General features: G+C 37.7%; 1 protein-coding gene and 1 long non-coding RNA gene across 2 annotated transcripts; one reads left to right on the top strand and one right to left on the bottom strand.

Annotated features, from left to right (window-relative positions):
* Positions 1-1,254: 1,254 nt before the first annotated feature.
* Positions 1,255-23,136, bottom strand: LOC127958745 (microtubule-associated protein 1B-like). Its single transcript, XM_052557702.1, has 7 exons — positions 22,796-23,136; positions 20,824-20,925; positions 10,288-10,370; positions 9,608-9,748; positions 4,231-9,433; positions 3,844-4,076; positions 1,255-3,719 (listed from the first exon to the last, which is right to left on the bottom strand). The coding sequence occupies exons 1-7, from the start codon at positions 23,127-23,129 to the stop codon at positions 3,564-3,566; spliced, it is 6,252 nt and encodes a 2,083-aa protein (XP_052413662.1). The 5' UTR covers positions 23,130-23,136; the 3' UTR covers positions 1,255-3,563.
* On the top strand, positions 16,279-17,752 carry LOC127958746 (uncharacterized). Its single transcript, XR_008154147.1, has 3 exons — positions 16,279-16,329; positions 16,458-16,527; positions 17,239-17,752. It is a non-coding gene; the product is annotated as an uncharacterized LOC127958746 (long non-coding RNA).
* Positions 23,137-25,053: the final 1,917 nt, after the last annotated feature.

Below are 25,053 nucleotides of genomic sequence, written 5' to 3'. Positions count from 1 at the left end.
CATATTACAGGTTTAAATGTAGTTCTTTCTTTAGCATTACCCAATGAATATAATATTTTTTAGCAATTATATATTCTTAACTGCTAATATTATAGTTTTTACATATAGGTTGGTTGTGTCAATACCTAGCAGTATTTCACCTTTTGAAAAGTCTGTAATTAAATTGTGATCTTTTTTATTTTGCCTTGCATTCAGTGAGAATTCCTTTAAAATCTCATGGAAATGCTTTTGTCACTCTCAATCAATCCACCTGAACTTTAATAAAAGCCTATTTTACAAATTTGTACATTTTGAATATAAAAACAAAATATCCACACTAAACTACATAATTCATTTTTCCACTTCCCTGTATCTCTTATGTTTCAGTTTAAATGATACTGAAATAGAAAATTTGTGATTTACAATTACTACATTGCTTAAAAAAAAATCCAACCAAGATAGATAGATAGATAGATAGATAGATAGATTGATTTAATTGAATTTATACTCCCTTTAATCCTTTAACATTAAAGCACATAGTTGTTCTAAAGTCACTTTAGGTTCCACGACCCATCTGACCTGCATTGATCTGCTGACATCATGCTCAGATACATAGAAGTAATAGCATGCTGTGACCCAGACTTCTAACATTGAACTTCAGTCAATGTTATTTCTCTGGTACTTTTGCCGCTAGACATTTCCATTTTGATTTACCGCTTCGGTTCTGTCTGGGTTTGAAAAATGCCTGCAGTGCCCAAGTCATTATTAGTTAATGTTCTCCGTGGCAGAAGGGCAGTGATGGCATGGTAGGCTGCCAGACCAGTGACCAGTATGTGTTCCCTCAATCAAATAGATGTTAATGCAAACCAGTCTTGATTTACTATAACAGCAATGCATCTTATGTTCCAAAGTACATTTTTAATGTTTTTGTTGTTGCACAGAAGCATGTAATATTGCTATCCTTTTATGTAAATTAAAAGCTAGAGTTAAGTTATGGTCAATGTTTTACTCTTTTTGTTTTGAGGTCAGAAGTTTGAATGCAGAAAATGACTTGCCTAAATCCTGTGTATTTTGCCTAAATCTGGTCAGTGCCAGACTTCTAACCAGAATCAGACATCATCCTTAAGGTTAAGGCCTGTTTGTAGCCATGTTAAACTCTCAGAAATGCCTGTGAGCAACCACAAGCAAACACAAATCCACACACGCACACACACAGAACACAACCACATTTGGTGGACTGTGTGAGCTATACTCTACAAAAAAGAACACACTGTATTTCCCACAAAATTATTTATTGTGGACAAATTTACCCTCTTTTTAAGTGTAGTTCCATTTACATCAAACACTCCATATTTGGGAAGAGTTATCGCACACAAACATCAGAAAAAGCACAAGGTAATACTTTCACTGGAGACTATCCTCTAGGTATGGGGTTAGGAATGAAAAGAGGAAAGATGCATGTTCACAAGATATATATTTCATACACAACTGCAGACATATTCTTACTAGCACCCGAAGGTAAGCGAAGAGAAACAGAGGGATTGAGAAGTTTTGAGAGAAAGTGAAGTGTTACTGTGGGTCAGAGGAAAGAGGGGAGTGATAGACTGGATGTGTGTGTTGTATTTAGTAATGCAGACGTCTCGCGACAGTGCACAACAGTGCACTTGGCTGAAGCATGTGGCTAGAAGAATCTGTTAACAATTGTTGCTGTTGGTATGGAATTAAGAAGTGTCCAGATCTGAGTTAAATGTCATATCAAGTTTCCTGTTATACTGAGTTGTTGAAAAGGGTTGTGCCACATAGGCACTAAGTTCCCCTGTAGTATAATTTGTTGATGTGTTGTATAAGTGTTTCCAGCAGTTATGGCTTTCAAATATTTGAACAACCTATAGCATAATCCTGTATTGTTATGTAGATTCTGGTAACCTGTAAAATCTGTATTCTGCGGTAATATCATGAATGATTATAGTTCAAATCTCTTTGATAACCTTCAGTAAGATGGTACAATTTTCATGACTGTATGGTTATTGATAAAAGTGACAATAAGATACAGTAAACCTGATCCAAGTTCATGATTTTTAGAATCATGATTTATTTGTCATATCCTTGCGATGATTTGTTGGCAGTAAAGAGGGAGTTTCCCCTCTAAGCGAAAGAAAGCACAGAGAGATGTCAAGGATAATACATTACACATGCACATATCATCCGACCACTCACTCCGTCACTAAGCTATTTATAATTATAGTACAGTGCAATTTTAGAAAATATTCCTAAGGAAAGGAAAGTTTTCAGTTTCTCAACTTTCAGTGTAGCACAATATTGATGGCTCTTCTTGGCAACATTAATAAGCTAAGAAAATAAAAATCATTGATGGATTAGGATGAACAGTGCATACAGAGGAGCTCTCAACATTGTGTGAAATGCTCAGTTTAAAGATAGTCAACCCCATTTGGAGTAAGAGAAGAAAACAATAGTTATCAAAGAAAAACAATAATGTTGAACTTTGACACAAAAGATCACTTTTCATGATTAACTTCATAGAAAATGCCCAAAAAGCAAACTTTATAGCTATAAATAATTTAAGCATTAAATAAAGCAAATAAATATAATGACTGTATTGCTCAGAAAAAAAAATTAACATAAATAAATGATGCAAATAAGAACTACTACAAATTGATGATTAACAATTTTTGGAGTTCAGAAATGTAATGGTTTGCCATATTTTAAAAAAAGGCTGATGAGAAATTTGTGAAATTTCAAGCCAAAGATGGGCGGTGACAATATAATTAATGAATTCTTTGCTCGTCCAGGAAGAAAAGGTATGAGATGTTTTTTTTTCTTTTTATACTATAACATTTTTTTACGTACAACTTATGGTATGTCACGTTTTCTCAGGCATTTTTTTTTTCTCAGAAAGTCATTTTAAGTTGGTTAGATAATTGTTCTATTTTGCATTTATTCGTAAATGTAGCAAGCTTCACAATCATATTTTATACAACGCAGTGTGGCTGGAATATGAAGTTTAATGTAGCATTTGCATCCTATGATATATTTATGTCACTGTGGATCATACATACCATTTAATTTCCTAATATTAAGTGCATTATGTTTGCTGTACATTCAATTTTAAAGGCATTAAAACAATCCCTCAACCTTTGGTGTAAACAATACAATTTAAGGAGTTATTTTTCAGTTTTCCTTTCGTCATCTTAGTGTATACATCTGTAGTTTGTTATCATTTTTATTGGAGCTGCTCAGTATAGTGTTCATCCACTGGCTACCATATGTATTTAGTCAGTTTAGTTTAGTTTAGTTTAGCTTCTGCTGGTGGTTAAGTGTGTTTAAGGAGGTCTGATTCACACCAAAAACTGTTCTTTGTGTGGTCAACAATGACTAACCAAGCATTTTCAACACCTGAGACCTCAAAATTTAGAGAGATTATTCTACAGAGAAACATTTTTACTGGTTACTCTATTGATAAAATGGAATGTGATCCAAAATATTTACTTTTGTGAAAGTGTGTACTAAGGTTTTATTTATTTACTGTCCACCATCAAACCTCTACCAAGTCTGGTTCATGGCAATCACAGCTCAATCTTACATGCAGGGAAAGACTCATCTTGCATAACAACAGTGCTGCTGCTCGCCAAAACCATGATGTTCAAGTCTTGCTGTTTCTCATGGGTTTCCTGGTACCACTCCCTCATAACTTCTGTATCATGGGTTGGAATCAGTGTGACCTATCAGTATGATATGCAAAGTCAAAAAGTCAAAGTCATGCCAGGCATTATATATATATATATATATATATATATATATATATATATATATATATATATATATGAATTGTAAGAATAATGGTACCTGCACATTATTTCCCCACTGGCTCTTTCCTTCCAACAGAGCATCCAGAACTGCCTTACTGGGCTCCTGTGCTGTTGGATCATTACCACTGACTACATAGTAGGAGGATCGGACCCGTTTAAAGAACTCAGCATCCACATTCTTAGCGTTGCAGTGATTTGGTATATAAACTAGGTCCATATACATTGGAGGACAGTTAGGTAGTGATGTTCCACTGCTGGACTTAGTGCTTCCTTAATAACAATAAAAGATCACATATATAAATATATACAATACATCTCTGATATTAAAAGCAAAGATAACTCGTTAAAAGCTATAGACTGTAGACATACTGTAAATCCATGCATTTTTCATGTTTTCAAATTGTGAGTATGAACCTAGAGTTACCTGAAGTGCTGCTTTTCACTCCCCTTGATGCAGAGGTATTAGTAGCATTTTTGGCATCTTTATCTTCTGTAGTCTTTTTTGGAGAGGACACTTTTGAATCTTTGATGGCACTTGTTTTTGACAAGCTCTTGTTTGCAGATGGCTTAGTCTTGCTGCTGATGTTCTTTTTTGGCTTTCCTCTTTCATCTTTTTGGGATGCCTCTTCAGCCTTAAGGACCTCAGGATCCACCATGCAGGCATCAGGATGAGGTGGGGCAGGAGCAGGGTCTCTGGGCATGACTGGAGGTGGGTCTGCATGACGATAAGTGATAGTCCTATCTGTTGGTAATGTTTCTGAGTCATCCTCAGAGTCAATATTTGCTTCTGCAGTTATTGATGGGCACTCCTCTGTGCCAGGAGGAACATCTGAGTCTGTTTGAGAGGGCACTGATTCACTTACAGAAGTTGGAGGAGTTTCCTCACACTGCTTGCTCTGCTGTTTCCCTCCAGATGGGGGTGGTCCTCCTCCAGACTTAGCAAGTGGCTTTTCCTCCTCCAGAGGATGTTCCTCATTCATGAAGTACTCAAGTGGACTTGGGTTTATAAAGGATGGAGAAAGCTCTGTTTTTGGATGTCTGTATTCACAGGAGGTCACCAAACACAAGTCCACAACTGCTTGTGGCTGAGAAGGGCTTGTTTTTGTGGTATCTGGCCCTATGGACCCACCATCACAAATTTGAGTAGATTCCCCATATTGACAGCTGTAGGTATATGATGAGGAGCTGCTTGAAATCTTCTCTTGAATGTCTGTCTGATTGGAACTAGGAGAATGTTGAGCTGGAGATGTCTTTTTGGGACTGGTAGGGGATTTTGAGTCTGTGAAGGGATTTGTCTCTAAGCCAAGTTTCAGCTCTTCTGACTTTGGAGAAAAACAAGATAACACCGTAGGAGATGAGGGGGACCCGGTCTGTGGAGGAGTCTTCTCTAGATTTTGTCTTTCCTCTATTTCATCCATACCAATCTCTTTGTAAAATGAGCTGGGACTAGGTTTATCTTTATCTGTTACTTCATGTGAGGTGCTTGGTCCACCTAGAACAAGAGACGAGTCAGAAGATAAAGGGGAGTGATTGTGGGGTGACTGTTTTGGAGTAACAGACTCTGAGAAATTTTCTAAATTTGGAGAATCTTCTTTTGGCTCCCCAATTTGGGAGGGTGTTGTAACTGATGGGGTGGACTGAGAGGCATCTGATGGGGAAACTGAAGCAGCTTGGGTGCTATCAGAATCTTTGAAAAGCATTGCCTTCTCCCCATCTTCCCCAGGTCTGTGTTGTTCTCTTATGACCCTGGTTCCATCTGAGGGGCTGTAATCAACTTCTGTTGGGCCATTTTCAGTGGCTGTACGCTGCATTCCTCCTAAAGATGGATGATCTGGTGACTGCTTGCTGAAATCTAATGCAAATGAGTGTTCTGGGGATTCTTGTCCACACTCAACTGACAAAGACTGCTCAGGGCATTCTGTTTCCTGTTGTGGCATTCTCAATTTTGCCGTCTTTGGGGAAACATCAGGGGAGATCGACATAGGCCGTGGACTGTCCTCCTTGGAAGGAGAAACTTCTGCTTCTTGCATTGCGGTCGGAGTCTGAACAACAGAGACAGATAGAGAGTCATCCACTTCTGTGGAATGAGGGGAGCCAACTTCAGCATGAAGGGATGGAGAGACATCATCTGTTGTAGGTTCTGGTAAAGAACTTGTTGCGAGTGATGCTGTTGAGGCAGAGGCAATGTGTGAAAATGTGTCCTCTGCGACAACCTCATCAACTGGAGTGCCAGACTTATCAGATGTGGTCCCCTCAGATATGGACATTTTGCTGTCCTCTTTAAATGCTATGAAAGGATTTGTATCAGAAAGGCTCTCTACATTAGTCGGTGGTAAAGACGTAGCAGATGTAACTGAAGAACTGTCATCAGTTGCTAACTTTTTATCATTATTGTCAGTCTGGCTTGGGGTCTTGTGGTCAAGCTCAACATTGGTTGATAAATGTGCTTCATAACTCGGTGATTGCTTCTTACCCATTGGCAACACAGGCACTGCTTCATCAATAGGACTAGCCTCTTTGGGAAAGTATTCCTTGTCACTTGTGATGTCAACAATAACAGGACCCTGGGACTCAGGTGTTTTGTCCAGTGGTAGAGTGCCAGCTTTTTCCTCTACTGGGGATTGGTAGTAAGGTGTGTGACCTGAGGACTGAGGAGATAAAGGGCCCTCTAAGGTTTTCTCATCTGGACTGTAAGATTCCATTCCTTTTGACATCCCTGCCAGTGTGGTTCCCAGTTCAATTGGTGAAGATACACCTGTATGAACATGGTCAACATTCACATTTCGCTCACCAGAAGGTGACCTGACAAAAGGCAAAGTTGTGCTGGTAGCACTGAGCCTGATTGAATCAAAAGAGAATGTGTCTTTAGCTAAAAACTCTTTGGCAGATTTGTCTTCTTCTAGTGAAGATGGTGGTGAAATGGTGGAAGCTGATGCATGATAGTCATGCCCCTCAGTGGCATCACTCTTGGAGTGATCTATTTCAGGGAGGTCTTGAAGAGGTGAAAGGGTCTTTCTCTCATTATCTGTATTCATACCGTACCTGACAAAATCTTGGGAAGGAGATTCACTTTCATCATTGGTTGTCTCATCACTCATTACATCTCTTGGAGTAGACATTTCATCCATAGGTGTTGGAACACTTGAGATCTCAATTGTAGATTGAGTATGTCCAGATGTTGTGTATTCTTCTGGAGGCTCATCTCGATTTTCATCATCAGAGGCGCCCTCACTTTCTAAACCTGCTGGTAGTGTTTCATCATGAATAGAAACAGCAGGAGATGCCGGTTCAGAGATCTTTGGTGGTGTGGTTACATCAAGACTCTGCAACTCAGTTTCTTTGTCGTGTTTATATTGTGGTTCTTCTGCACCGTAATCTGATCCTTCCTTGGTTTCTTGCTCTTCTTGCTCTACATCATCTTTTAACTTAGATATTGCTTTGTCTTGCTCATCCACTTCCTCTGTATCTCCCTTTTCTTCATAATCTCCTATCTCAGATGATTCTTCCAAACCTGTTCCTTCATCTTCAAATTTTTCACTGATACCATTGCTTTTTTGATTGGGTTCTAGATCCCCTGGAGTACCACCGCATTCCTCATCAGCTTCTGTGGTTGCTATTCCTTCATCCAGGGACTCTGCTGCTTCTGGAGACTCTTTGCAAGGAGTTATTTCTTCATGCTTAATCAACTTTCCTTGATCAGAATCATCTATTTTGGTCTGTAATAGGGTCTCATCAACTTCAGCAGTCTCCTCTGCTTTCAGAGCCTCAAAGTCTTTAGTGAGGTCTTCTGGAGAAGACATCAGTGACCTCTCTGCCTCAAGAACATCTGTTACACTGGCTTCAACAGCAGGTTCTTCAGCAGTAGCACTTGAGATGGAAGGTGCTTCCACTGGTTCACCAGCATCTTTTTTAGTGGGCTTGGATTTAGCCTTCTCTTTGGATTTTGCAGGACTACCAGGGCCCTTGCCTCGTGCTGCAACCTTTGGTTTAGGTGCAGGTTTTTTCACCTCAGGAGTGATAGGTGCATTCTTTTTCAAGCCACCGATTTTTCTAAAATCTTTTTTAGGTTCTTTTTCATCTTTCTGAGTTTCTTTCTTTTCATCCTTTCTGCTCTCCTTTATTAGGGAATCTTTCTTAATAACTCGTCTTTTAATTTCCTTCTTTACCTCTTCTTTTTTGGCCTTTTCTTCTTTCTTGGCTGTGGGTTTTTCAGCCTCACTTTTTTCCACGGATTTCTTTGTTTCTTTCTTTATTGTTTTTGGTTTAAGGTCAACTGTCTTTTTCTCTGGTGTGTCGACTTTGGGTGTTTGCTCAATCTTGCTTTTACTGTCCTTGTCTCCTGTTTTCACTTTTTTCACAAGTGTTTTTTCTTTCTTCTCTATTTTTTGTGCCGGCTCCAGGGTTTTCACAGAGTCAGTTTTACTGAGGGTTTTTAGTTTTTCAGGGGATTCTTCTTTGGACTCTTTATGGAGATTTTTGCTTGGGGATGGCTTTGATGTGGACTTCAGGCTCTCTTTACTATCTGTCTTATGTTTCATCTTTGCTTGTTTCAGCGTTGGTGTGAAATCTGAATTAAGCTCCTTTTGGGTGATCACAGGATGTTTGAGGAAGTCTAAGTGTTTAAGTTTCTCTAGGCCATCGAGAATATTATTCTGAGTGGAATTGCCTGGAAAGAGAACACGGATGATTTTTTCTGATGGGTTAGCAGGATGCCACACAATCAGTGATGAGATAGAAGACAAATATGAGATTGGGAGCTCTGATTCTTTTCCATTTGGCAACAAGATGGGGGCTCTGTCTTTAACACTACCAGTCCATTCTTTCAGGAAGTACTGCAGTTCCTTGCTATTCTCTGCTGGGTTAAGAACAAACATTTCAAGCTTTCCGACGCCCATTTTCTGGAAAAGTATAATTGGTTCTACTGTATTCCCAATATTCCTATGCAGAGGTTCAGGCTTTAAAGACAGCTTGTTTAGGTACTCCAGTGTGAGAGATGCCTCCTCAGCATTTTTCCTAATCTTGTAGCTGGGTTCAGGGTTTCCTATGTTCTGAGGCATGTTGACAAACATAACTCCAATATCAGGTGAAATCATATTCTTTGTCCAGTCACTGTTAGTTGTGGATCCCTGAGACTGCTCCTCCTCAAGTTCTGCTATTTTGCGCCGCAACATGCTATTGATACCAGGAAGGTTGTCATCTCCAATGTGTGTGAGGAGAACAGAATCCACTCTGTCCAGATGTCGTACCAGCTTCCAAAAACATGACTTTCTATCGGATCCACCATTAATCAGCATGTTAAAGCCATTAACCGCAAACAGTGCTGAATCACCCCGTCCACCAGGGAAAATATAACAGCATGGTTTGGATAATTTTAAGAACCCTCCTGAAGTTGGGGGTTCAAGCATGTCAAAAGGAGATGGGATTTCTACAGATTCTGACAGGTACTCTGTGAATTCAGAAAGACCTTCCATTTCTGGAAGGATGGTTGGGGAGTTTAGCTTCATATGGATGAAGTCCTGCAAGTTATGTTTGTCTAGGTTCGAATTTTTCCAGTCACCATGTTCCGGACAGAAAAGAGTTAAACTGGCTTTATTGGCTGGATGTATGGTACTTAGAAGCTCTCCAATCTGTAAGTCAAATGAATTGAAACATTTCACCCTACAAGTTTACTTGAATTTGGATTACCATGAAGAACTCTACTGTGCATGGTGAGTTTTAGCATTTGCTGGCTGTTTGAGAATCTCTTTTTTTTAAGCACTGGTAAATATAACAAACCAAAGCAAAAGCTGACAATCACTCACCTCTTGATCTGTAAAAATGTCAATGAAATTGAAGAGAGAAAAGGAGCCTGACTGGAGAATCAGCTCTCCTGTATTTTCAAAACACTGTCCTGCCAGGACAAGCAGCTTATGGTGGGCTGTGTCTGAGACCATCAAACGTACCTGAGTTTAGACATAAAGTGTATAAAATATTATAATATTCATTAAACATTGATATGACTTTAATTGATGATGGCTTGCATTTGTTGGAACAAAACCAACACAGCATGTGAAGGTTATCCTAAATTATTTTCATGTAATTTTTGAATTACCCAGCATACAGAAGTACATCTGTTTCTATAAGCTCTTCTATAAGCTTAAGTATTACTGAATTGTATTACTTTGGATTTCTGTCCCTTTTCCTCTCTCTTTCTTGTTCGCTATCAGGGCCAGTTTTTTCCAGTTTGTTGCCATTGACTATTCTGGGCGGTCTGCCAGGGCCAGACCTGCAGTGCTCTATCATATTATTAATGCAGAGTCAAACTGCAGTCAAAGTCAGCAGTCAGGGTGTTGTGTGTTGTGAGTTTGTCGGTTTGTAATGTTTATTCTTATCCTCACATATTTGTTTCTGTATTAACCAGACAACAAAAATAGTTGTAAAAGTATGTTTAAATGGCAGACATCTAGATATATTTATTAAAATATAGAAAGAGGGTGCTTACCTCTGTGCTAACAGCTTCATCTGAAGGGTTGATGAGCACTACTGTCTCCAACACATTACTTTTGTGATGCAGAATCTTTTGTCCTGCAAATAAAATAACACGTTACTAATGTTCAGTGTGATGTGCACAAACTGTGCATGGGGATCTTCAAATGCTTTGGTTTGTATTTGTACACTGGATTCGACAAATGTTATGAATGCACCAATATAAAGAATTGTCTACACTTAACACAAAACAAATGCTGCTGCTTAAGGAACCACAAGGGCAGAGACAGAACTAGTTTTGGTAAGTTTATTTGGTCTGTAATTTTACTGCAGACCAGTCATCCTTTTCACTGGTATTCTTTCAGCTCCTTTTGTTATGCATATTTGCCTTATTGTGTTTTAAATTTTCATTTAAAATGGTTATGATGGTCAGAGGGTTGTTTTTCTATGTGACATCTGTCTCACTTAATTACATAGTGTGTACTCATGCACCTACTCTCCCCTTCTCTTCATAATTTATCTATACGCTCTATTGACACAGATATCCAATTAACCTCTGCCCTCCTTCAGCAACTTGACATCCTTTCTTGTTCAATCACCTCATGGGTGGAACATGAAAAAGCTTCTAGTATTCCACTGTGTGTTCCTATTTTCTGCTAATGGAGAACTTTTTTCTGTACACCCTCTCCCACACAGCTCCTTTGACTAGGTGACTATACTGACAATGTATTTCTGCCTTTGACTTTTCAATATCTTTTTTCTCATCCCCTGCCCTAATGACTCTAGATAAAGTCAAGTGAAAATCTCCCAGTCTCTCTCTGGGTGAATCAATCCTATTATACATTTATCAAGCTGTCCAGAAGCAGTGAAGCTGTAAGCTTGCCGAAATCAATCAGCTCTGTCACTGCCGGTACTAGAGTGTTTGCTATTACTGCAGAGTCTATGAGCCCCTTCTGTAACATCAGCCTCATCACTCATTCAGCAATTGTTGTTCATAGTCTCATAATCCCCCCTTTGAGGTTGTTTGCAATGGATCAAGGACCACGCGCTCCATAGGTGCTGAGAATTGCTTGAAGAATAAGGCCTTAGTTATCAAAAATTTTAAGGTCTAAATCTAAAACACAAGAGGACACGCACAATTTTTCCATTTGCACGAAACCGTGCACAACCTCTTACATGCCTGGTCACATCACAGACAAAATTAGTTGTAAAAACGCTTTGTAGATAAATTACATGCTTTGGTGCACAAGGGAGTTTAGATTGCAGATATCTGGTCTCATTCACTAAAGTGTGTAAAACCGGCATGCAAACTTTCTCAAACAGATTTCATGGTTCATATGAGTTTGAACTGCAAACTCCAAATCCCATCCTGGATTTGACAGGGTGTATTATTCTAATTACTAACTGCAGACACATTCACGCTAATCTGAATTCAGTGACATTGACAAAACTGCATATGCATTTGGAAATTTTGCATGAGAACCTTTGTTGGGAAAAAGGCACAGCTGTATGCAATTATTATTAGTGAATGTGAACCTCAGAGAGGTCTATAAAAACATCTTTATTGTATTTCTTTCATCATCCTAGTACATATATGTTTGTAGGTTCTGTGTGGGTTTTAAAAACTGTTCTCCTTATTAGGACAGAATATGTTTGTTTGAGTCTGTATGTGTGTGTGCATAAATCCAGGTGGCTCTCTCATGCAGTGTAAGTAATTACAGTGTGTTTCCCACCTGCTGAGTCATCATTAACACTCCGAATTCATACCTTTCTGTATTCTCTCATCTCACCATATTCACTGTACCTGTATCTGTTACTTCTATTATTTTCCCTGCATTCTTTAGCTTTTTCCGACAGCTCTCCACAAAATATTTATTATATTATACATGCATTACATTTCAGAGAAATACTGTAGACCAACCAGTGCAACAACCATTGAATGTGTGATGTTTTTCCTAAGGGTAGTGACTAATTAGTGTTAAAAGTGTTTCATTTTAATTTCATGTGCATCCTCCCCCAAGAACACACAATTTTTAAGTAGGTATACTGCATATCTGAGATTCCACATCCTAATATAGGCCAAACTCTTTTTGATCATTAGTAGTGGGACTTAGAGTTCCTTTGGGAGAATCAGCTTTTTTAAAGATCAGTATGAGGATGGAAGGGAGGAGCCATGGAATAGAAATAGAGAAATGTAATGCATCTGACTATGCCGAAATTGGCATCTGCATGGCAAGTGGAGCATACTTGATGTAGAACACACTGTAGCTTCATTTCTCCTCCACAGGGGTGTTCTGAGGTGTTGCATTCATTTCACTGCAGTACTCGCTGCTCTACTTTAGCTGCAGATACTCTTCAGAGCATAGACATCTGTGTATCTGTATTAAATGATTCTCTTCTAACCAAATTTATTTTCTCCTTGCTCTTCTAAATCCGAGCAGGTCTGTTAAAATGGCTGAGGTGGCAGTAACGTGTCACGAATGCTATTCCATCTGCCCAGCACACACTCAGACTCGCACACCAGGGGGAAGCCCATTTATACGACAAAAACAACTACTGCCGGGAACTCCGAAGAGGTGAAGAGAAAAAATGTGATTAAAATCAGTGGTGTGAACTAAAATTCAGACAAATTATGCTATGGTCGATAGCAGAGTTGTCCTCTGCTCTTGGAAAATGTAGCTGCTGCCATCGACTATTATCCACATGGGTGAGTAAAATGGAGCTTTTATGATGACATGATCCCCGACCATACCTTGATTTTCTATACCTGACATCAAAGTGTTTTGCTCACCCCCTTCTGTTGTTTTGAACCCCATCAACTTCTATTGTATTGGTTATTACAGTTACAACTGATTTTTCAAAATATCTCCTTTAGTGTTCAGTACAAGAAATAAAAAGGCCATACAGGTTTGGAACAATATCAGTGTGTGTTAAATGAGAGAATTGTCATTTTTTGGTGGCCTATCTCTTTCGTTCCTGTCAAATAGATTTTAAAGGTGCTATAGGTAGTTTTTTGGAAATATCACATACACTCTTAAAAATAAAGGTGATTCGTTATGCTATAGAAGAACCGTTTTGTCTAAATGGTTCCATAAAGAACTGTTAGCATCTGAAGAACCTTTCTGTTGTGCAAAAGGTTCTTTGTGGCAAAAGAAAGTTCTTCAGATTATAAAAAGGTAAGAAAGAGATGGTTCTTTGTGAAACCAAAAATTGATGGTTGTTCTATGGCATTGCTGTGAAGAACATTTTAAGCGCCTCAATTTTTAAGAGTGTATAAAATGTCCCCACCACCTTACAGACATCAAATCTGGATTATATATGTCTCTGATACCCATACAAAAAAAAAAGAAAGAAAGTAAAAAATTAAGGTGGTGGACCAACTTTTTTTTTTTTGTCCATCAGAAAACAGCAAATCCAAAATCCTCTTTTCAAGTGAATCATTATGCATGTTCAGATTTGCTTAGATTTTTTTTTTCTTGTCTGAGAGAGGGCATATGGTTGAACTTGTCTAATATTTGTTAAGGAACCTTAAAACAAACCATATCATGTTCAATTATAAACCTACAGCCCTTAGTAAGCGAAGCAGGCATATTTGATGGTCACCTAAAAGCTGGGCTACTTCCATTCCAGTTTGATTCTGGGTGCAGATGTGTCAGCCGCAGTATTATTTAATTTCCACTAGCTTTGCTCTTCCACACTCACCCAACCCCGTCCTCACCCCTCCTGCCCTGATCTCAACTCGCACTGTCTCTGATACTAATACAGACTGAACACCCTTTGGGCACGTAGCCTGATCTAATGACACTCAGCGCAACGCACAAACAAAGCAAGCATCCACACAAACGCAGTGCCATGAACATGAACTTGACTATCTTCCTCACTTTGTCTCTCTCCAAATCTCTGACCTGTCCTTTCAATGCCAAAATAGGATTTTGAACAGGACATAGCACCGCCCTTTCGAACACAAACACGAATAGTTAGAAATATCAATACCACTTATCACAGTTCCTATTAAAATTTTTTTGTGCCATAGTGTCATAAAAAAAAAACACACAACACAGACATAAACATTTTCTGCAGCAGAAATCTCTTTGACCAAATATCACGTTGAAGAAAAAGCTTTATGTGATGCATATTAATCACTTTCTAGCCCATATATCAAAGCAAAGCATATCAGACTTAATTTCATGCTCAGTTTTATACTCATGTCAAACAAACATATTATAGAATTGTATAAAAATCTATATAAATTGCAAACTCACTCGGTACAGTATAACTTTACTATGAAACTGTATTGAAATTCCTGGATATTCATTAGATTTTATTTTTAAAAATGTTCGGGGAAGAAAGAACACTCTAAAAAACGCTGGGTTGTTTTTTCAACCCAACTGCTGGGTTGAGGCCGTTGGATAGGACTTTGGGATGTTTTAACCCAAGTTTGGGTTGAAAATAACTATCTTTTTTAACCCAGCGGGGGTGGGTTGAGGACGCGGACGTGAAGGAGAGCACGCACGTCACGTCAAAATCGTACGTCTCTCCAGTGCGAGCAGCCGCCATTTTCTCAGCGTGATAGAAGCGAGTGAAAGACTATGGTAAGTAACGTTAAATATTCAAAATGTAAAGTTATCTTTTATTGTTTACCCGGTTGTATGAAGGGCGGAAGGTTTTATGAAAGGCGGAAACAAAGGAGCTTAACGTTATATCTAACGTTATATAAAAAAAACGGACGCGGTTTTCGCCTCGGACACGGAGGTCTTAACTGCCTCATGTAACGTTATTGAACGGAGGATGTACTTTTAATATAACGTCTGTGAATGTATTTTGTCATATTTACATAAGATTTTAGATTATCTGTTCTCTTTGAGGCGTTAACAGACGGTTATGGTCACGGTTACGCTCATGTGAATTTGTCTTTTTTTTCGCGGTTAAACTGAATGTATGTTTGTCTCCTAAAGGAAACGGCATTGTGTAGTAAAGACTAGCATAATTATTTTGAGGCTGTTGAAGTGGTAACTGTTAAAAGTATGTTTTACATGTAATATTTCAGACTTGTCCAGCTCCTGTCTTCATTGTCCTCGCGCTGAGAGTTAAAGACAACAGAAGCTGTTTGTGTGAGGAGTCACAGACCTGTGTGAGGATGAGGAGGAGGTGTTCTTCTGAAGAGAGGGACAGACGGTTTAAGGAGAGTAAACTTCAGAATAACATCAAGTTATCTTTATTTTTTACTAAGACTAAAATAATGTTGTTTTTTTAGATGTTGAAATCCAGAGGCAAGATAACTTCATTCTTTTGAGACTGATGTAAGTTAAATTATTATTACTTTTTTTTTTTAGAAGATTTATGTTTCTGTTGTGTCCTGCCTGTTAACATCACATTTTGATGCAAAAACATTGTGATTTTATATATGTATTTATGTATATGTTAATATTTTATTGAAACCATTGATGCCCCTCTTTGCAGAACTCAAACTAACTGGAGTTAAGGACACACAAGTCTGCTTGTGTGAGGAGGTGGTTTTCTCAGCTTCTTCTGAAGAGAGGGAAAGATCGTTTAAGGCAAGTAAACTTCATAATTTCATGTTATCAGTTGTTGTTGTGTTTTACTAAGAGTAAAATAATGTTTGTTTTTTGTTTTTGTAGATGTTAAAAGCAAGAGACATGGGAGAGCATCATTCCTTTGAGATTTTATGTAAGTTATTTTTAGAAAATAAATTTTTCTGTTGTGTCCTGCCTGTTAACTTCACATTTTGATGCAAAAACAGTGTGATTTTATATATGTATGTATGTATATGTTAATATTTTATTGAAACCATTGATGTCCCTCTTTGCAGAACTCAAACTAACTGGAGTTAAGGACACACAAGTCTGCTTGTGTGAGGAGGTGGTTTTCTCAGCTTCTTCTGAAGAGAGGGAAAGATCGTTTAAGGCAAGTAAACTTCATAATTTCATGTTATCAGTTGTTGTTGTGTTTTACTAAGAGTAAAATAATGTTTGTTTTTTGTTTTTGTAGATGTTAAAAGCAAGAGACATGGGAGATAATCATTCCCTTGAGATTTTATGTAAGTTATTTTTAGAAAATAAATTTTTCGGTTGTCTCCTGCCAGTTTACTTCACATTTTGATGCAACAACAGTGTGATTATGTGCTCATTTCATTAAGACCATCGATGTCTGTGTTTTTCATTGCAGAACTCAAACCAACTTTGGAGTTGTCTTGTCTGATTTGGAGAGTCATCATTCTTGGTCTTTGCTCTTAGAGGTAAAGTTCACACAAAAAATCATTTACTTGCCCTCAAGTCATTCCAAACCTATAAGACTTTTGTCTGTCTTTACAACATAAATTAATATATTTTTAGTTTTCTCATAATATTTGTTAATCCATTTATAGTTTAGATAATCAGTATTTTAAAGCTTCATAAATATAGAGTTATTGTAGAAGTAAATTCTGATATTTATATATGAATACATCTTAAATTATATGATAGCAAACATGTATGTTCAAAATAAAATATTGGTCTCCCAGACCAGCAATGGAGGACACAAAAAGAGAATATTAAATATATTCCTATGTTTTCCAAAAAATGAACAGAGTTTGTATGAGTCTGGAAAAACATGAGGAGAGTAAATTATAAACATTTTAATTATTTGGTGAACTAACGGTTTGAAGAGCAGCTCTCCATGTACATGAATATTGTGAGGTATGTGAATGTCATGTCTGTTTTAATGTTTCAGTAAAGAAGCTTTCTGAAAGCAATATTTATTCAAACAGTATTGCATGTCCTCACACTAGTGCTGCCATTATAGCCTTCTGGAGCGCTGTGGTGGACTGAGACATTAAACAACCGCACAAAGTGTTGAAACTTTAAAACCGATTATTTACCTATCCTTACGCATGTGAATACACCTCTACCTGAAAATGGATAGTTTAATTTAATTAAATGTTTAATTTTTTCAAATTTGTTTCTCTTAGGCCACTGATGAAGAGCAGGCGGTGACTGGGATGAATGCTGGCCAGAGAGGAGAATCTTCTTTCCCCTAAACTGATGAAGCAGTGGTTTTAAAGGAGGACGCTGCCCTGGATGATGTAGAAGATGTCAGATGCTGTGCTGATGGGGCTTCTTCATGATTACATCAGTTATGCTAAAGAGTGCCAGAATAGTTGGAAAAAAAACTAACTAATTGTAAATTTATTGTATGTGTTTTCGTATATTTTTATACAATATATACAAATGAACAAAGTCCAATTTGATCTTAAGTTATATTCATCAAATGTTCAATGCTTTGTTTATGAACTCTGTAGCTGTTAATGCCATCCTTTTCTGCATTTCTTCTAACATGTTACTTTTTGACTTTTCTCTTGTTTTTAATAAATATTTTCCTTTTGATAATTATTATTTGTGTGTAAAAGTGATATTTAAAATGAACAACATTTGTAGGTTTAATGCCTAGCTCAATTTGGGTTAATTTTAAGTAGAAATGCATTGTTTCCCCACATGGCTGCACTCTGCGAGTTTATTTTCTGCCAGCAGGAGGCGCTAAGAGCGGGAGAGGTAGGTTTCTCCGGTAACGGCTGCAGAGCGGTGCTGAGCTCACAAACGCTGCCTTATCAAGCACATGCGAAATGATATCGAACATTTTCTAAATATAGTAGTTTTCCTTCTGAAATACAGTGATAAAAAAACACCCGCTCTGTTTTTTTAAACCCTGCAATATAGTCATTTTAAACCATAAAAAAGGCAACCCAGCAGGCTGGGTTAAATATGATAACCCAACTGGTTGGGTTAAAACAACCCAGCGCTGGGTTCGTCCCTTTTTGACCCAGCGCTGGGTTGTCAAAATAACCCAAATTGGGTTGTTTTCAACCCAGCAGTTTTTAGAGTGAATGTTTGGAACAACATAAAGGTACGTAAATGACAAACTTTTGGCTGAACTTTAAATTGTCAAGTTGTTGAAAGATACCTATTTTAACGATAATATATCATAATAATTGGCCTTAACATGTATAACATTGCCAGTTCATATGTCATACTGTTAATATTATCACAGAATTCCAGGTGAACAGAATACACAGTAGACCGTGCAATCATTTGTTAAGTGCTTATTGATTACCTTACAGAAGCTGATTCATTAGTATTGATTACATACTGCACTGAAGCTGTGTGAATCTGATCTAATTTTAAACCTCCAGGCACATTTTTAAGCCTCAATCTCGACTCAGAGCAATGGAAATGTCAAAGTTTAGGTAATATGCTTATCCTCTAAAGGCCCTGAAGTACCTCAAAAGCAAAGGGATCCTCCACGTTCCTTTTATCTCCTGAGGCTCACAGACACTATATTAGCTCTGTTATAATTCTTTCTCAAAGCATTCTTTCAAGTGCTTCCTAATCTTTTTTTTTTAATGTAAGCTCTTTAACCAAATTTCACACTGTGATTCATCTTCTGTTAGTGATTCTGATTGCGTTGCTAGCATTTCAAAGCCATTGAGATGGCATTTTGTACAAAGGAGTTAATCTAAAATAGAGGATTTCCTGTTTGTACCTTCATTTTTTCTCTCTCTGTTTTTTCTTATTTTGTCTGATCTATTTCCATGTGAATAATGTGAATAACTGTGTTTTTGCATTTTTGTACTTCAAAAATAAAAAAAAATAAAAAATGCATACTCCAATATATTTTCTTTTGACAATTCGATTGTATTATGCCTTTTCCGTGCACTGCTGTGAATAAAAACATCTTATAATAAATAATAAAAAATAAATGTATATATGTGTGTGTGTGAGTCTCAAGTCGTACTGTGCTCTTCACATGCCTCCTCCCCGCTAATAGTAATAACCCACCTTCCCCCTGCCCCCATTAATGTCTTTTCCTCCGAGAAAACCCAGTTCAACGGATAATTATCCTACAACTCTCTTGTATTCTACTCTGAAAACTATTAAAGGATAAATTAAATTAAAATCCTTTGAAAGTAACAAGTTACAAAATTGGAATTGCTGTCATAAAAGGAGGGGGAAGTTGGTGGGCCAAAGCAATTATCATGACATCCACTAGGTATTTGTCTGTGGTGGACAGCTAATGGCTTTGCACTTAAAAGGCTTAATGGCCAAAAGCGGACCAATGCAAATTCCTCTGTTAATTTTCTAAAAAGCTTGGTCTAAAGCCTTCCATCGAGCAATAAATCTGATTATGGAAATGAACCAACACCTACATGTGTCATGTTTATCCTAAAGGGGGAATTAGTAGCCAATGATATATTCATGCTTTGTCCTCCTCCGACAGCCATTCAGATGAGTAAATAAGAATTCCCCAGTGAATTCTAATGATCTTGACAAAGTAATAAGTTTTGCTGCCTAATGGCAATACCGGAACCGTCTCAAGTGCTTCCTGTACTAACATAGGCTATATAATCAAGGAGACAGTCATGATTAGTGTAAGTTATTGTGCTATTAAGCAATAGTGTGTGTGTGTGTGTGTGTGTGTGTGTGTGTGTGTGTGTGTGTGTTCAAGCACATATTACATTTCAATCACTGAAGGTCAGTGCTGGCTCATAATCTGCTTACATTAGCAGACAGAGTGTCTCTTTGGAAGATATTTCCATTATGGTTAAACCCCCACAATTTCTTGCTGTTTTGTGAAAAATGCTGTAGTATTGTCCAGGGATGACTGCATTTGAAGCCCTTTGTGTTAAGCCTTGAGTTCAAAAGCAAACAAAACCATTTTCATTATTTTTTTTAACTAATTATCTTCCATCTAGCGTTTCATCCCTTGCAGCTATTCAGCAGGAGAGAGGAAAACAGAGAGAATGAAAGATCCAGGGGCAGAGAGACAGAGCGAGTGTGCAGGGAGGACAGAGGAGGGGACACCAGGGACAGGGTTTGATCCAGACAGAGCTTCAGGCAGACCGTCTAAACCAACCTCTTTTATCTTCATCAAAAGAATTCATCAAACTCACAAAAAAATCTGAATGTAAAAGACAATCTGACTCCAGATATAGAAGAGGGTTAATGATAGAAAGAAATAGGGCATCTAATAAGTTCTATTAATTGTGGTTATCTCACCAATGTTAACATTGTTAAGTGCTAATAAACTGATAAGAATCACTTTTACTTAACAGCTGAAGCATGACGTTACCTAACAAAATATATTGCTGTTGTGATAGGGATGTTCAGAAGAGTCACAGAGCAAAGTACTGTGGATGAAAAGTAAACAGGTGTAATGTAGATATAGATTCAGACACTAAGTGAATGACACATCTTTCATCCATGACAAGTTGACTTACTTGACACTTAAATTATGTCACTGCAATTCTTCCTGTCTTTATTTATAGAAAGTAGATTTTTGAAGCTGATTTTTTCTAGCTGTTTGAATGACCTTGGAACATGAGAGATTTTGCTAAGTCATGGTAATGCTAATTCTTATATGGAAAAAAAATAAGCAGTACAATATACTTCCTCTTTAATGTACCACTTTTAAATTTTTAATATTAGGTTATTATAAATTGCTACGTAAGAGTTTTGAGCTGGCTAAGGGATAAGAAGTGAGCCGATTATGTTCAGCCTACCTCTCACATCAGCTGAAAACCTGGCAGAGTGTCGAGAAACAAAAAGCTTCAACTCCAGGTCCAGGTTGCAAGCAATCAGGTTTGTGTCCCATGAACGGATTCCTGCAAATCAGAGGGAAAAGTGTGAATAAAGATCATGAACATATTTTACAGTACACTGGATCAGTCTAAAAGGGAAGGTATTCAAATCACAAACAGATTGGGATTCCGATCTTTCCTGTGTATTGAATTGAAGACCAGTATCACTATGTTCACGTAACTAAATGCCATGCTCGGTCGGTTTACACCCAAAAGTCAATCAATGTATGGAAATATCTATGAAATGTTCTGAGTCTGGATGTCTGTGCTTATTCTCTTTATGATCAATGTTTAGCCAAAAGAGAACTTTTGTGCAGACATTTCTCGAAATAAGAATGAAGTGCTATCTGTTTCTGAATGGTAAAATGTTAAGAAGGTTGTTCACATGGTTCATGATAAACTTGAGCATGATTCTTACTCCCTTCATTGGATCACAAAAGAATATTACTCATAGCTATATTTCCTCAACCACACACAATTCATAGTGTAGTCTATGTCTTCAAGGCAAGTATAATAATATACTGTCATTACAATGGTTATGGTTTCCATTATTAAGCTTTGCCTTTTTCACCTCCATTTCTGGCTTGATTATTTTGTTGTTTACAATTTAGATGTCAGATCTCATTTACTCACAAAGTTCCCAACACAACTGCACAGGAATTGTTTGATTTAATTTCAGTGATTAATACAATACAAAAAAAGTAGTTTTGTTTATTACAATAAACAGCAGTAAAACTTTTAGTATTTCTTGCACGACATAATTACGATATAAACAGCCGACTCTATTTTATCTTCTTCCTCCTCTTTATTATTATTTTTTTTTTTTTACAAACCGCTGAAAAGCACCGGTTTGCGTAAATCAATCGAGTACCACGACTAACTGAAACGCCCTTTTTGGCAGGAACGAGGGGCCCTTCTGAGTTTCCGTAGGGACTGCAGTGCGGACTGTGCCACGCCTACAAGCCGGTGTCGTACTAGAAAGGAATGAGAGGAATATAAAATGACATAAATAAATCCGGATGCGCACCCAGCAACAGTGTCTGTAGGTCTAGTGAAGTGGACAAAAGTTATGGCTCTTGCCATGTAACGCCGCTTTTGCTAGTTATACAATACAGCTATCTATTGAATACGATTAACTCATTCATTGATTAACTGAATTAATTATTTAGCCTACTGAAAATACCTTTCGTTGTTATTTAATGTGTTTCCCGCATGAATCGAAAAAACAAAGTAAGAAGATAGTAAGAAAAGCACGAACTAGGGAAACAAAGAACTGGCGCGCCACATCAAAAAATCAACGCAAACCCAAGGTGATGGTGCAAATCCTGACTGCATAGCCAATCGAAGCTCCATATAACGACCCCCACCCCGCAAAACAAGCGATACGCCTTATCGATCGACAGACTATAAATATAGCTATGCTGAATCATCCTAGCCCACGACACAAGTCAGACGCTAAAGTTCGTCATATGGCCAAAAACCACATCTGGATCATCAGATAGAGCTGCACGCCTTGCGAAAACACTGATGGTGCTGATGGTGATGGTGATGATGATGTCTTTGGGAAACTGGGTGGCGCGATGCGATGGCTTTGATAAGACATGCATCGCACTCGCCAGTTACTAACAGGGAGGGGCTGCGCTACAGTTTCCATCCTACATATTCTCACAACAAAGAAATCCAATAACATGATGCATGGAAAGTTTGTTGCAGTCAGCAGAAATGTGTGCACCCCCCCCCCCCCCCATTCAGAACACCTATAGGCTACTCAACCCCAAAGAAAAAAAATTAAAAAGCAACCGCAGAAGACATACGCGTCCAGGCAAAATTTAAAACAGATTCATGGCATAAATAACACTAAAGCACTGCACGTTATTCGTGTCAGCTGAGCTACCTTTCTCAATGTCCGCAATGGCACACTTTAGATGCTCGTCAGTGACCAGCTCCCCGATGACCACCAGTAGGTAATATTTGCCCTCGTCGAAGTGATGTGTCGAGGCCGTGGGTGATGCCGTGTTCTTGATGCTGCTGACACCTCCGAAGGGTGCTGGAGGATCTACAGAATCAACTAACGTCGCCATTCTCTCAGACACTCGCTCTCTGTCCGGCAACCTGAAGTGAGCTGCTGTCTGAAGCCGAGCAGCGGGCGCAGAAGGAGTGGCCCAGGCTTTTATATCCCCAGACTGTGTGTCATAGTGATGAGGAACCGCTGCTGCCTCTCCTCTCATCCAGCTGATGTCATGCAGCAAATCATAAAACTGCGCGAGACCAGTCGGAACCTTGAAAAGCGTTACATAATTAAAGGATGCCCAGGATTTAGATTTAGAACTTGTTTGACATGTGGATTGAGGGTCAGTATATATAGAAGTTCAGTATTGACAACATAAAACAGCCATACAAATTAAGTTATTTTAAAACGAATAGAAAAACAAGCCAAAACGGTGATCTTTAGCCTATAAATAAAGCATCTTTATAAAGTATCTCAATACAACATAATTCATATTTACAAGTATTGATATTCTCTATATTTTGAATAAACTGTGCAGGTGTAAATCGTTTTTATGAGTTCCCAATCTCACGTGGGCTGTAGTTTTCTTTGCACTGGGTTATGTAATTCACAAAGTTTGTCTTGAGCATGTCCATTTACACATTTCACTTTCACAAATAATAAACAGAACATAGTTTTATAATATAATTACAACTTATGATACAGTAGTCAACATTTGAAGTGGGTAAAAAAAGGAAAAAAAGAATAAAAGTTGTCCTAAGACAAGAACGGTTTTGTTTTTGTTTTAAGACAACTTTGATGAAAGGTTTTGATCCACTTCAAATGTCATGGATTTATTACATTATATTTTTTATTATGTTACAGTTGTAAAATACTGTAATATAATATAACTGTCACCCTCAGTTTTCATGTTATCAGTCTTCTTTTATACTACAACGTTTCTCAGGTACACAAAATGTTATCTATAAAAATATTTAATAATATATTTCCTTGCTGGAAATATACATATATTTCCCGGAACATAGCCTATTTTTTTGTGTTTTTATGTGCTTCTGAAAGACTAACGTCTGTCTATATTTTGCTGTGCTCTTCCCACTGATGCAGAAGAGGGTGTTCCTCCTTGTCCCATCTTGATGATGTCATTTTAGGCAGAGTCATTGCACATATTTTACTGTCTCATTTTAAAGGAGGATGAGCTGTAATACAGCTGTGTCACTGAGGTTCACCTAGAGCTGTGCATTTAGCACTCATATGCAGGTTACTACTATAAATAAGATTGATAAACACACCGATTTATGTATTTGTACTTAAGTTTATGTTTATTCAGTGTTATTTTCATTTGTGATTGTTAATGGCGAATTTGATTTGTCATGTCACAGTCTAGTTTTATTAACCTTTGTTTTGCATTTCCTGCAGCTGTTTCAAATGAACCTGTTATCTACAGTATGTGCATATGTAAATATTTCAGTAAGATAAATCAGCCTGTGAGTCACTGCAGTTTTGAGCACTGGAAGTGGGGCATGATTCAGCACATCAAACATTCAGTATATTACATCTGGAAAAGTGGAAGCCGTTATAAATCATTTATAAGACTACATGTGAACCAAGCAGAGGTGTTTTTGTTAAGTTTGATGATACATTTTTGGAGGGTGTGTGATGTACAGTGACAGAATGTAATATGTAAGAAGAAGTGAACTGTTAATATTGTTCGTTTAGGTGTTAATATTGAAAGTATATGTAACCACGTTATTCTTAATTTCTGTATATGGTGCTAGTCAAGAGAGAGAAAGAGTTCAAATTTGAAACAGAAGTAGGAAATTTTGTTTCCTTGAGTCAATAAAGGGGAATGAAATCGTAATAGAGTGAAGGAAGAGAATGAAATAATTTCAGCAACAATTATGTTAAGTGGTGTCTGTCATGACAACGACATTTGTTGCCATGGTAGCTGTGCCAGGGGACCACAGTCAGCCCATCACTGCATGGGGCACAAGATGAATCAATCATCATTGCTATGGAAATGCCCAGTCTGGCAGATGAGTGACTGGTGACAAAATATGATATGGTCATTACACAGATATGCTTACAAATGTACTGGCTTCTATCATTTTTTTTTTTCAATTTTAAAGTGTTTCTTCCACACTAAA

This window comes from Carassius gibelio, chromosome B5, assembly GCF_023724105.1.
Source record: "Carassius gibelio isolate Cgi1373 ecotype wild population from Czech Republic chromosome B5, carGib1.2-hapl.c, whole genome shotgun sequence".
In the NCBI taxonomy this organism is placed as follows: domain Eukaryota; kingdom Metazoa; phylum Chordata; class Actinopteri; order Cypriniformes; family Cyprinidae; genus Carassius; species Carassius gibelio.
This window is presented reverse-complemented; position numbering and strand designations above follow the sequence as displayed.